We start from the raw sequence: 11,256 nt of genomic DNA on the forward strand, positions 1-11,256 counted from the left end.
TCCTGCACAGGGACTCAGCCCGGACAAAGCTGCACCGGGGCCCTTGGTGGGGTGCAGCCCCTGCAGCTGCTGTCCCGCGTGAAGGCTGTGTTGCAGGGCTGCTCCCGGCCCCCTCCTCCCACTTCCTTACCCCTGTGAGGACCGCAGAGATAACAGAGCTGCCGAGATAGCAGAGCCTGCACAGCTCCCGGCCGCGACGCTCAGCCCCCCGGCAGCAGCACCTCCAGCTCCACGGGGCGGCTGCAGAGGGACGATCCGAACCTCTCCATCTCTGCGCCCCTCCGCCGGGCCACCAATGCTCCACCGGATCCAAACTCTCCCCGGCCGCAAGCCTCTCAACCACAGGCAGTTTCAGCGCTTTATTGTCTGTCCTGCTACAGTGACCCGCTGTCCTCCAGCGGGGGGGAAGGAGGGGGGGGAGGGAAGGGGGCCGCCCGCACGCCCCGCAGTGTCCCGGAGCTGCAGCGGGCTCAGAACTGGCACTTAAGGAATCCCGGCCGGGGCCGCACGCAGCTCCTCCGCCCCGCGCCGGGCATGGCTGTGGTCCGCTCCCGCTGTCCTCGGGGTTGGCAGAGGGGCACGGGCTGCTGTAGGCTTGAAAAAGGTGTTTAAATATCACGGAGCGTGGTGTCCGACCGGAGGTTCTTGGCTTTGTGGTTTGCTGTTGTTGTTTGTGTTTTCTTTGCTTGTTTGTTTGTTGTTGTTTTTTTTTTTTTAATAGGTTTTTTTGTTGTTGTTTTGTTTCGTTTTTTAGAAAAGAAAAAAGAAAAAAAAAAAAAAACAGTGAAAAAAAGATCGCCTTCCCTTTTATGAGCAGTTCTCAATTTTGGCCAGGAATTGCTGCGCCCACCACTCCTCCAGGTCAATGGGAACAAAGTCTGAAAGAGAGGGGAGGGAGAGAAGGGAGAGCAGCTGGAGAGGAGCACAGCGTGTTCCCAGCAGCACCGTCCATTTACCACCGGGAAAAAAAAACCCTCTGACCCCCATCCTCCCCAGCTCCCTGCCCCAGGGAATGGCTTATGGGCATTTGCTCTTCTTGGGGACGTTCTCACTGCCCAGCCCAACACCTGGCCCCCTTCACATCCTGCCGTGCCTTCATCCTGTGCGCCCAAGGCAGCGAGGAGCAGAACCCCACAGCAGAACCAGGGATGTTGATACGACCCCACAGCCAGACCCCGCACCACACAGTGCTGGGCCAACCCACCCAGCCCAGGAGCACTGACACCCCATGTCCCACCAGCCTGGGCTCTCCTGCAGAGCCTGTGGGACCCCCCCCCCAATACAGCACCCCACCCCCAGCTGGAGACAGCCCTGCCATGGGCTCCCCCAGCTCCTGCTCCCCCCTCTCTCCCCCCCCACACTCCCCACTCACTTTTCAGCCGGGGGTTCGGGGTTTTCTCTACGTACTGCACAGGCCCACGGGCGCTCTCCCCCCTCTGCCCCCCGTCCAGTTGCTGCTCCACCTCCTGCCAGGCTGTGGATGGAGGGCTGTGGATGAACCCCAGGGCAGGCAGCACCCTGCAGCCCCCTCCTCCCCCCTTCCTGAGCCCCTCACACCTTCGTAGATGAAGCGGACGTTCTCCTCGTGTGCAGCTGTGTAGCTCTCCTCAGGCACAGAGGTGTGTGGCAGCAGAACCTGTGGCCGTTTGCCGTTCACTCTGTTGAAGATGAGCTTCTGGACTGGGCTGGGGAAAGCAGGAATTAAGGGGAGAAGGGCAACTTGGGGGCACACAAGGAGCATCGCATCCCTGACATCCTGTGTGCGCCACACAGCCCTTCTGTGCCACCAGCCTGGCACTGTCCTATCATAGCCACCCTACTCCAGCAGAGGGGAAGGATGGACCAGTGGACACAGCTGTCTGCCAGGTTGCCCCCAAGGAGGCCACCACACTGGGCAGTCCCCAGCCCCTACAGCCAAGCAAAGACACGTACTTTCCAGACTCCACATCTGCTCTGGATGGAGGCAGCAGGAAGACAGCCCAAAAATAACAGGGAAAAAAGCAGATCAGGGTGCACAGTGCTCTGCCCTCCCCACCTCGCACTGCGGGCTGCCCAGCTGGGGACACAGCAGCTGTCACAGCTGCTACATGGGAACCCCACAGCTGCTGCTGCTCTGCACAGCTCTGAGCCAGTGTGCTGCAGGTGCACAGCTCTGCCCAACACAAGGGAAACTGAGGCACGGGGGTGGGACACGGGCCGGGTGCACAAGCAATGCCTGAGCTGTGGGGTAACACGAAAGCAATGCGACGGAAGCAACAGAGGACAGCTGTGCACCAGGGGAGCAGCTCAGGGGCTGCCTCATCCCAACACCCCTCCAGGAAAGCTGCTGCCCAAAAGGCATGCAGGGCAGCAGGACGAAGTGAAACCATTGGCATGGAACAGGATCCATGTGAAGGGTCAGCACGGAGCCCCGGGCACAGCTGTGGAGCAGGAGGAGTCCGGGAGTCACACCGCTCACAGGACAAAGTCTGAAAGGCCCCGGGAGAACGGGGGAGAGGTGTGCGGGGCCAGGCGGTGACCCCTGAGCCCCCAGCCCCACGCTGCTACCACAGCTGCCCTGAGGGGGGGGGATGCTCCAGCTGATGTGCGAGGTGTGGGGCAGGGGAGGCATTTCTTGGTTGCTCCCTGAAGGCAGAGGAAAGGGGTCAAAGCTGTCCCTTGTCCACGGACTTTTGGGATCGGGGACAGGGAGCATCGCAGCGCAGGGACACGGCCCCCTCCCCCCGCTTCCGGGACCCCCGGACTTCACCCCTTTTGGCCCCTCGGACTGTGCATGGGGGGGGGGGGGGGGGGGGGGGAGGGAGATACAGCGCCGAGCAGAGGGGCTCCGGGCACAGCGCAGCGATACGGGCTGACACGGGGAGAACTCCGCGATGCGGCCCCACCGCCGCCCCTGAACTTTTGCGGCGGTTGCACAACTTCAAGGGTGGGGGCGGGGGGGGGGGGGGGGGGGGGGTGCGGCCCTCGGGGAGCGCACGGACACGGGCACACGGACACATGGACGTACGGACACACGGACATACGGGGCTCCGCGCAGCCCTCGGGGCCCTGCAGGGCGCACAGCTGCGCTGCGGGACTGCGCCCGCAGGGCTCCGCACGGGGCCTGGACGGGGGGGGTTGAGGGGGGGCATAGCAATAGGGCCACCCCAGCCGCCCCCCTCCGGACTCCTCGGCGGACTCAGAGCGGTGGTTGCGGTGCCAGTCCCCTCCCCGGGGCCCTCCCCGGAGCCGCGCGGCCGCGGTCACCTTTCCCCAAGGTCACGGCGCGGCGCGGGGCTCACCTGGCGGGGGGCCAGGCTCCGGGCTGCAGCCGGCCCCGCGGCTCGCCCACCTTGCTCTCCACCGGCTGCTGCGTAGGACCTGCAGGGGGGGTTGAGGGGAGGTTGCAGGAGTCAGGGCCGGGAGGAGCGGAGCGGAGCGTGCGCCCCGCGGTGCTGCTCCCCCCCGACCCCCCCCCTCCCACCCGACACTCGGTACCTGTGCGGCGCTGCGTGGCCAGCTTGCTGGGGCCGCGCGTCAGCGTGTACATCGTGCGGCCCCTCCGGCACCGCACGGCACGGCCCCGCCGCTCCCGCCGGCCGAGTGCACCCCGCGCCCCGTGCCGGGCCTTTAACGGGCCGGGCCGGGCCCGCGGCACGCCCCCGGCCTTAAAGGGACCGCGCCGCTCTCGTGGGGGAGAACGCATGGAAGGGGAGAGAAGCGTGGGGATCGTTAACGCGTGGGATGCGGGGTTGTGGGGTTTGCGGGGCAACCCTCTGCCCCTCGTGGGACGCGGTGTCACATGGGGTGTGTAGGACGTAGTGCGGGACAGAGGGCGCGCGGCCATGGTGACACGTGGGGCGATGTGTAGGACGGAGGAGGGCGCAGAAACGGGCTTGTGACAGGCGGGAGCTTTGCTCGAGATGAGCACGCAGGAGCCGGGTGACACGCAGAGGGCACACGAGGGACGCACAGCGCCGTGCCGGGGGGCACAGCTGGAGGTGCCGGGGCACGGCAAAGCCGGGGCGCTGCACCGCGTGTTGCGGGGCTGCGGAGGGGCCAGCATCCCTCATTCCGCTTCGGGGGACGCTCAAGGAGGTCTTCCGTTCGGGAAAGGACCGTAGCGGTCCCCGAGCGGCGGTGGCGGCGGCAACGCGCCCCGAACGGCACCGGGCGGTCCCGCGCGTTGTGACCTTCGGACGAGGCGGTGCGCGGAGGTCCGCACGTGGCCAGGAATGCGGCGCCTGACGGGCAGTGCCGGCGGATCCGCGCACAGCCCCGCTCCTCCGGCTGCGGTGGGGCCGAGCTTCAGTGTGACCGTGACCCTGCAGCCGTCTCCTCTCAGGTGGCCGTGCCTCAGTTTCCCCACACGAGATGTGGCAGAAATGCTACAAAGGGAGGGCAGGGATGCTCAGCAGCAGCGCCGCTGGTGTAGTGGTATCATGCAAGATTCCCATTCTTGCGACCCGGGTTCGATTCCCGGGCGGCGCACAGCTTTTTTTTTTAACTTTTTAAACTATATTTCCTTTCTTTTTTATTTTTTCTTTTCCTTTTTCAATTTTTCACTTTTTATTTTTCTTTTTTTATTAATTCTTTTTTAAATTTCTATTCCTTTTCTTTTTTCTTTTTTTTTTTTCTTTTTTCTTTTTTCTTTTTTTTCTTTTTTCTTTTTTCTTTTTTCTTTTCTTTTTTTTTTTAAAGCAAATCGCTGCTTTTCGCCCCATTCTGAGCCCTGGGCCCGGCGGCTCTCACGACGAAGAGGCGGCACCCCGGTCCTGGCGCGGCTGCGGTAACGCTGCGCTGTGCCTCCGCCCCGCTCGCCCGACCACGGGGCAGTGATAGAACGAGGGGGAATGGCTTTAAAGTAAAAGAAGAGAGATTCAGATGGGATGTAAGGTGGGAATTTTTTACTCAGAGGGTGGAGAGGTGCCGGCACCACTGCACAGAGCATCTGTGGAGGGGACATCTGTCACGGATGGACCCTGGGCAGCCTGAGCTGGGGAGGGAACAGTGGCATGGAATCAGGTGGGTTGTGAAGGCCCTTCCAACCCAAACCGTTCTGGGATTCTGATTCTGGGATTCTGCCCCTTGCTGCAAACCAGATAGCCAAATTACCTGGGTTCTCCACTTAGATACTTTTATTAAAAAAAAAAACAAAAATCCAAATCCACAGTATTCCACTCTCACATAGCGCCACATCGCTCTGCTGCGGAACGACTGTCAGCACTGCAGCACCCATCGAATGGCAGAGCAGAGGCTGCCCTCTCACTAACAGCACATGTGCAAAGGCAGTGCTGCTCCATGGGATGCGCAGTGCAGCCCAGCACCATTCCCTGCTCCCAGCCCTACATCTTGCCCTGCTCCCAGCCCAGCACCATGCCCTGCTCCCAGCCCTACATCTTGCCCTGCTCCCCTCCCGGCTGCTGCACGATGTGCTCAGGCCAAGTTGCACCCAGATGTCCATTCCAGGGATTGCAGCACTGAGCTGGAAGGGATCAGTTTCCATTGATGAAACAAAAATAAACGCGGGCTCTTAAGTGAGGAGGAATTCCTCACCAAGAAATATTGCCCTTGGAGCAGCCTGGTGCAGAGGGGCAGAAATAGCTGCCCGTGGTGAGGCACAGCCGCGTCCTTCCTCATCACCACGACAGGAGCCCCGCCATAAAAGTCATCCCTGGGCTGGGGCAGAGGTTCAGTGTGCAGGCTGAGGGCCCTCTCCGTATCCCCATATTTGGGGCTGAGGATCCTGAAGCCCGCTGGGACAGGGCTGGGGGTGCCCTGTGCAATGCTGAGCTGCCATCCCTCCATGGTGGTGTTGCAAGCACAGCCTTATTATGAGACATCAGAGATCCCACCTGGGAGATGCTGCTGGCAGCTGAGGCTCTGGGTGTGGGAGCATTCCCTGCCTGGGGCTGATGTGGGGCTGTTCCCCAAGCAGGGACTGTGCAATGGAAAAAGGTGGGCACAAGTGGGGAGGGATCAGCATTACGGGGCGTGCCGTGAGCCCTGCATAGGGTCTGCTTTGGCCATGTGCCCCAGAACCAGAAAGGGTGCCGTGGGCTGGGGAGCAGCACTCCTGCATCACCCCCAAAGCACTGTGGAGGAGCAGGGCACAGAGGAGAGGTTCCCCTCAGGGGCTGTGGCCCTTCTTGCTTGGCCCCTGTGCAACAGGGATGGGGAGAGGGACTGGGGGGCAGCAGGCAGCCATGGCTTGGACTGCAGCTCTGGCTTCATGTCCTGGCAGCTGTAGACTGAGGAAGGCCACATCTCCCCTCAGAGCTGTGTGGGCTTCAATCGAGGCGGGAGCCTCAAGGGAGGGGGGGGGACATGGGGACCTGTGAGTCTGAGCAGCCTGCCTGGAGCTGCTGGCGGCCCTGTCCGTCCATCCTTCCAACCCCACATGCACTGCCCATCCTACACACACTGCCCACAGCATGCAGTTGAGAAGAGTCCTAAAGTGGAGGATGAGGGCAGCTCTGGGAGACAGGGCAGCACTAGGGAGCCCTGAGGATGAAGCTTCTGCCTGCACATCTGTCCATCCACCCATCTGTCTGTCCATCCATCTATCTGACCAGCCCCCCTCTCCCCTGCAGCAACCCTGCTGGTGGTCTGTGGGTCGCAGTGCTGCTGCAACAGCTGGTGGAAACCAGAGAGACGGTGGGTGCTGGGCTCCAGGAGGCGCTCCTCGTGCTGGCAATGCTCCCCCAAGCCTGCAGGTGCTTTCAGGCTGACACGCTGGCCAACACCAAGAGCCTCATCTTCCTCAGGCTGTGACACACCACGCCTCGTGGCCAGGGGGCACGGCATGTCACACCACGCAGGAAAGGAGCAGTGTCACACATGCAGTGCTGCACCCACAGTGCCTGGGTGATGGTTTGGGGTCCATCAGAACCAGGTGATGCTGAGGGCTTCAGTGCTGTGGGATGGGTATCACGGGGTGGGGAGGTCTGGGCAGACTCCTCTGCAACCCCACCCGGCTCTTTATTGCTGCAGTCTGGGCTGGGGGTACACAGGGTGGCAGTTACAGGGATGGAGCTGCAGAATGGTGATCGTTGCTCAGTAAAAGCTGTGGGTTCAAACGGGTCCCCCTGGGCTCTGCAGGCCGTGTCCACACGGCCCGGCCCTAATCCTGGAAGCGGTTGAGGAGGTCGCAGGTTTTCTTCTCCATCAGCTCGTAGATTTTCTTCACCCTCTTGTCGTTGGCAGCCCGCACGTAGCTGCCAGGATCCAGCGTGGCCATGCCGTCGTGCACGGCGCCCATGATGATGAGCGGCCCGTCCTCGGCCGTCATGTTGGGGCAGGGGCAGCTCCAGTCCATGTCGATCAGCGTCACCTCCAGGTACTTGATATTGAAGAACTTGAGGCCCATCTTCTCGTCCTTGAGGACGTCCTCGAGGGCGAAGCGGGCGATGCCGGAATCCTGGTCCTCCACGATCTCCATCAGCCGCCCCACGATGGCGAAGTCGCTGCGGCAGAGGCTCAGCACCATCTTGCTCTTCAGGCGGCACGCCTTGCACTGCAGGCTCTTGGGGAAGGGGCACACGTCCTCGCACGTCTCCTTGCTGTCGAAGTTGTTGTTGTTGCCCTCGCAGCCGCCGTAGACGAAGGAGTGGCACTGCTTGAGGATGTAGTTGTAAGCCCAGCGCGGCTCCCAGTTCTGGCAGGGTCCCTGCACCATGGGCAGCAGGCAGGTGGGCCGGGCGCTGCCCACGCAGGCGGCGCGGCACTCCTCGTACGTCTCAAAGTGGTTCCTGTTGGCCCCGCAGCCGCCGTAGCGGAAGGTGACGCAGGAGCCCTGCTTGGCATCGAAGTGCCAGCGCACCTCCATGGCCTCACAGCGCCGCCGGTCCGGCTCCTTCAGGCACTCGGCGCTGGGGAAGGGCTGGGGGCTGCCGGGCCGCGGGGCCGCCCCGGGTTCACGCTTCAGCACCGACAGCGGGAAGTCGGCGCGCAGCAGCCCCGCGGCGTTGCGGGCCGTGCAGGTGTAGATGCCGGCGTCCTCGTGGCGCGCGTTGTAGATGACCAGCTGCCCGATGTTGGTGACCACCACGTTGCCGTACATCTGGTCCGGCCGCATGATGAAGTTCTCGGCGCGCTCGCTCTGCTTCTCCCAGGTGATGTCGGGCCGCGGGCGGCCGCTGACGTCGCAGCGGAAGCTGACGGTGCCACCGGCGCGGACCGACTGGTGGAAGGGGTTGCTGTACAGCGCCGGAGGAACCGGCGGCTCGGGGCCCGCTCCTGGGGTGGGCCGGGCAGTGGTCTCGCGCGGCACAGGGCTGGTGTCGGGCCAGGTGAAGATGTGCTTGCACGGCACGGTGGTGAGGCGCGTGCCACGCAGGCAGGCCTCAGCGTCCATGTAGCACTTGTTGTAGTAGGTGAGGCCGTCGGAGGCGCAGGTGAAGTTGGGCTCCTTCTCGCAGCGGTCCTTGCACTTGCAGACCGGCTGCCCGTCCCAGATGTCGCAGTCGGAGCCCTGCTGGGCGCACACGAAGCTCTCGCAGGACGGCCCGCGGCCCAGCTCCAGTGCCAGCAGGCTGCCGTCGGCAAAGCGCGCGGCCACGCAGCTGCGCAGCCCGCACACGTTGGTGCAGCACTTCTCAAAGCCCTCGCAGTCCTGGCCGGGAGGGGACGGCGGTCAGCACCCCAAGACCAGCCCTCATGCTAATCCCGGTGCCGATCCCAACACCAACCCTAACCCTGACCTGGATGCTCCCAGCCACACGGAGCTCCCTCCCAGCCTCCCACCATTTCCAGGCTGACTCAGCGCTCAGCTCCACCTCAGCCCTGCTGACGGGTGGGAGTGAAGAGCAGCAGTGATGGCCCCCACGGCACAGTGGTACAGGGCTTTGGGCTTCCACAGGTGCCCAGCCTGGATGTGGGCCATTCCTGCTGTTGTGGCTGTGCTGCGCTGTGGCCCGGGGGCTGCGGGCTCCAACGGGTTGAGGTCAGGTAGAACTCATTACAGCGATGAGCTGCAGAGGAGTTGCTCCCTGAAGATGGGCAGCATTGTGCTTCTGCACAGGGAAAATTGAGTGGCCAGGGGGAGCAGCCCCAGCATGCCAGCATCCCTCAGTAACTGGGTGGGAGCATACTGGGGGTGTGTGATGGGGGTGTTCCAGCCAGGGCTGATGCAGCAGGGATGCAAGCTGAACCTCTGCCTGTAGAGGTGCTTGAAGCACTTGGGGCTCTGCGCACTCCTGGGGTGAGGATGCAGAGAGGCTGAGTTTGCTGGGCACTGCAGCCACTGCCAGTGGGACCCCCATCCCAACGCAGCCCAGAGCATCCCTCTGCTCACCACCCCCTTTCACCCCCCCCCACGGGTGCAGCACCCAAACCCATCCCAGCCATGCCCCTGACTCCCCATAGCTCCCAGTGCTCACCTGGTCTGCCTGGCACTCCCTCTCGCAGGTGCTCTGAGCATCCACCCACAGGTTGGGGTTCAGCTGGTTGGGGCACACCCCCAGGTGCCGCATCCTGGCCTGCTGTAGGCTCAGCCCGGCGGCGGCTGCCAGCAAGGGCAGCAGCAGGAGCAGAGCCGAGCGCATGGGCTCAGCCCCACCGAGCTGCTGCCCGCCAGGACGTGACCGCGGTCCTGGGCGGTCGAAACTCCTGCGAGGCATCTGTGTGCCCCCCCCCCGCCTTGCCACCAGGCTCGGGGCTGATCACATTGGACGGTGGGAAGGAGACCGAAAGGAAAGTCGGAAGACGGAAAGGAGGAGGACGAGGTGATGTCCAGACCGCTGCGGTTCAGCACGCCGGGTGCACGCTGTCTATCCGGAGATGCCGACCCACACCTCGGTCCATCGCTGAGCTCTCAGGGCACCGGGCACGGCGTCGTGTCGCAGCGGCGGCTCCCGGCAGCGCCTCGGCCGCTGCGATGTCCCCGTGCCGGGGGGGCTCAGCGCATCCCTGGCACCCGCAGCCGGGCAGCGCTCGCCGTGCAGTGGCAGCGGGTCCGGGCGCTGCGTGCGTGTGGGGCAGGGTTGGAAGGGGAGGACGGGAAGGTTGTAATCTGAATCCCCTCCCTTCTCACTGATGTTTCTGGGTGTTTGGAATGGAAAAGGCGCTGACCTCAGCCTCTAACCCCGTCTGAGCCGATCGGCTGGACAAACACAGGGGGGAGATCAAAGGCAGAATGCGGAAAGTCTCCAAAGGGAGAGAGTGAAAGGAGGGGAAAAAAATGCCCGGCCCATGGAGCCGAATTCCTGCAGGATGAGAAAACAGCCAGAGCCTGTTGCCCGCCCCGGGCCTGCGGGTGGGAGGCAGCCGCAGCCCCCGGTCCCGCAGCATCTCCCGCTGCAGCGCGGGGCGTCGCGGCAGCGCCGTGGGGCCACGACCCCCATCTCAGGCCCACGTTCCCTCAGCTCCTGCCGGCCGTCCAGGGCCCCACGAGCGCCCAGGTTTGTAGCCAGCCCCCGTCCCCGCTCCAGCAAGCAAATGCCGATGATTTACAGCCAGGCTTTGAGACCTGCCGTGCACTCCGAGCGGTGGAGCGCCTGAAGGCAGCGCCTGGCCGTGCCAGACCGCGGCTGGACACTGCAACCCCACCTCTGCTCATAGAGCACCTCCGAAGCCGGCCCTAAGCTGGCAGGAGTCGGCCCCGCTCCCAGCCAGACTGCCCTAATCCCCGCTGGAGACGGACCTGGGTGCGGGGGGGGGGAGCGTTAACTCCTGCGGCGCTGCTGACCGCGGCCCCGCGCCTTTGTCCCAGCGCAGCCCGGAGCCTCAGGAGCACAGAAACCCGCACAGCCGCGCACAACCCGGCCGCGCTCCCTCCCCTGGGTTCCCGTCCGTCTGAGCCGTGCCAGGAGCCGCTGCGCGGGCAGGGAGCCGAGCGGGGCCGGCTCGGGCGGCACGAGGAGCAGCCGCAGCCCCCCAGCGGGAACACGGCGCTGCGGAGGGTCGGGATGTGGCCGGGGGGGATAAAGCGCAGTGCTGAGCCGGCCCTGAGCACGCGGGAGAGGTTACGCTGCCCTGGGACGGCGGCGGGCAGGATGGGATTTTGCAAACAGGGACTTGGTTGCGTCAGAGCAGCCCAACCTGAGAGGTGGCACCGCGGCCTGCAGCTCAGCCCCATGCGCACAGTGGAGAACCCCCCCGTGCCGCCCTCAAAGCACACGCTGCAGAGTTCCCCGTCGTACATCCAGCTCTGCACCCATCCTCCGGGGCACCGGCACAGCCCCCCTCCGCCCTTAGGGCAGAAGCAGCGATCCTCCCCCACGTGATAAACCTTTTCCACGTGAAGGCGCTGTCACAGCTTCTGCCTTTCCAGCACCC

The 11,256-nt window shown here is 64.0% G+C and overlaps 2 protein-coding genes and 1 non-coding gene across 4 annotated transcripts; 1 reads left to right on the forward strand and 2 right to left on the reverse strand.

Moving 5' to 3' along the window:
- Positions 1-344: 344 nt before the first annotated feature.
- On the reverse strand, positions 345-3,619 carry MCRIP2 (MAPK regulated corepressor interacting protein 2). 2 transcript variants are annotated; one of them, XM_052680279.1, is made up of 5 exons: positions 3,478-3,616; positions 3,282-3,360; positions 1,558-1,685; positions 1,373-1,474; positions 345-878 (listed from the first exon to the last, which is right to left on the reverse strand). In XM_052680279.1, exons 1-5 carry the CDS (start codon positions 3,527-3,529, stop codon positions 808-810), a joined length of 432 nt encoding a protein of 143 aa, XP_052536239.1. In that variant the 5' UTR covers positions 3,530-3,616; the 3' UTR covers positions 345-807. The 2 variants fall into 2 exon arrangements, with proteins under 2 accessions (XP_052536239.1, XP_052536240.1); XM_052680280.1 differs by lacking the exon at positions 1,373-1,474 and having other exon boundaries at positions 3,478-3,619.
- Positions 3,620-4,399: 780 nt separating this feature from the next.
- TRNAG-CCC (transfer RNA glycine (anticodon CCC)) lies at positions 4,400-4,470 on the forward strand. Its single transcript has one exon. It is a non-coding gene; the product is annotated as a tRNA-Gly (tRNA).
- A 436-nt stretch (positions 4,471-4,906) lies between these two features.
- On the reverse strand, positions 4,907-10,072 carry WFIKKN1 (WAP, follistatin/kazal, immunoglobulin, kunitz and netrin domain containing 1). The gene is made up of 2 exons (XM_052680269.1): positions 9,360-10,072; positions 4,907-8,593 (listed from the first exon to the last, which is right to left on the reverse strand). The coding sequence occupies exons 1-2, from the start codon at positions 9,597-9,599 to the stop codon at positions 7,103-7,105; spliced, it is 1,731 nt and encodes a 576-aa protein (XP_052536229.1). The 5' UTR covers positions 9,600-10,072; the 3' UTR covers positions 4,907-7,102.
- Positions 10,073-11,256: the final 1,184 nt, after the last annotated feature.

The sequence above is a fragment of the Tympanuchus pallidicinctus genome, unplaced genomic scaffold, assembly GCF_026119805.1.
Source record: "Tympanuchus pallidicinctus isolate F22 unplaced genomic scaffold, pur_lepc_1.0 scaffold18, whole genome shotgun sequence".
Classification (NCBI taxonomy): Eukaryota; Metazoa; Chordata; class Aves; order Galliformes; family Phasianidae; genus Tympanuchus; species Tympanuchus pallidicinctus.

Coding starts and splice junctions, on each gene's coding strand:
- MCRIP2 (XM_052680279.1), bottom strand. CDS start 3,529: ATGTACACGCTGACGCGCGGCCCCAGCAAGCTGGCCACGCAGCGCCGC. Junction 1,686..3,281: donor GGAGCCTGGCCCCCCGCCAG/GTGAGCCCCGCG, acceptor TGCTTTCCCCAG/CCCAGTCCAGAAGCTCATCT. Junction 879..1,372: donor CCCGAACCCCCGGCTGAAAA/GTGAGTGGGGAG, acceptor CCTCTCTTTCAG/ACTTTGTTCCCATTGACCTG.
- WFIKKN1 (XM_052680269.1), bottom strand. CDS start 9,599: ATGCCTCGCAGGAGTTTCGACCGCCCAGGACCGCGGTCACGTCCTGGC. Junction 8,594..9,359: donor GGGAGTGCCAGGCAGACCAG/GTGAGCACTGGG, acceptor CCTCCCGGCCAG/GACTGCGAGGGCTTTGAGAA.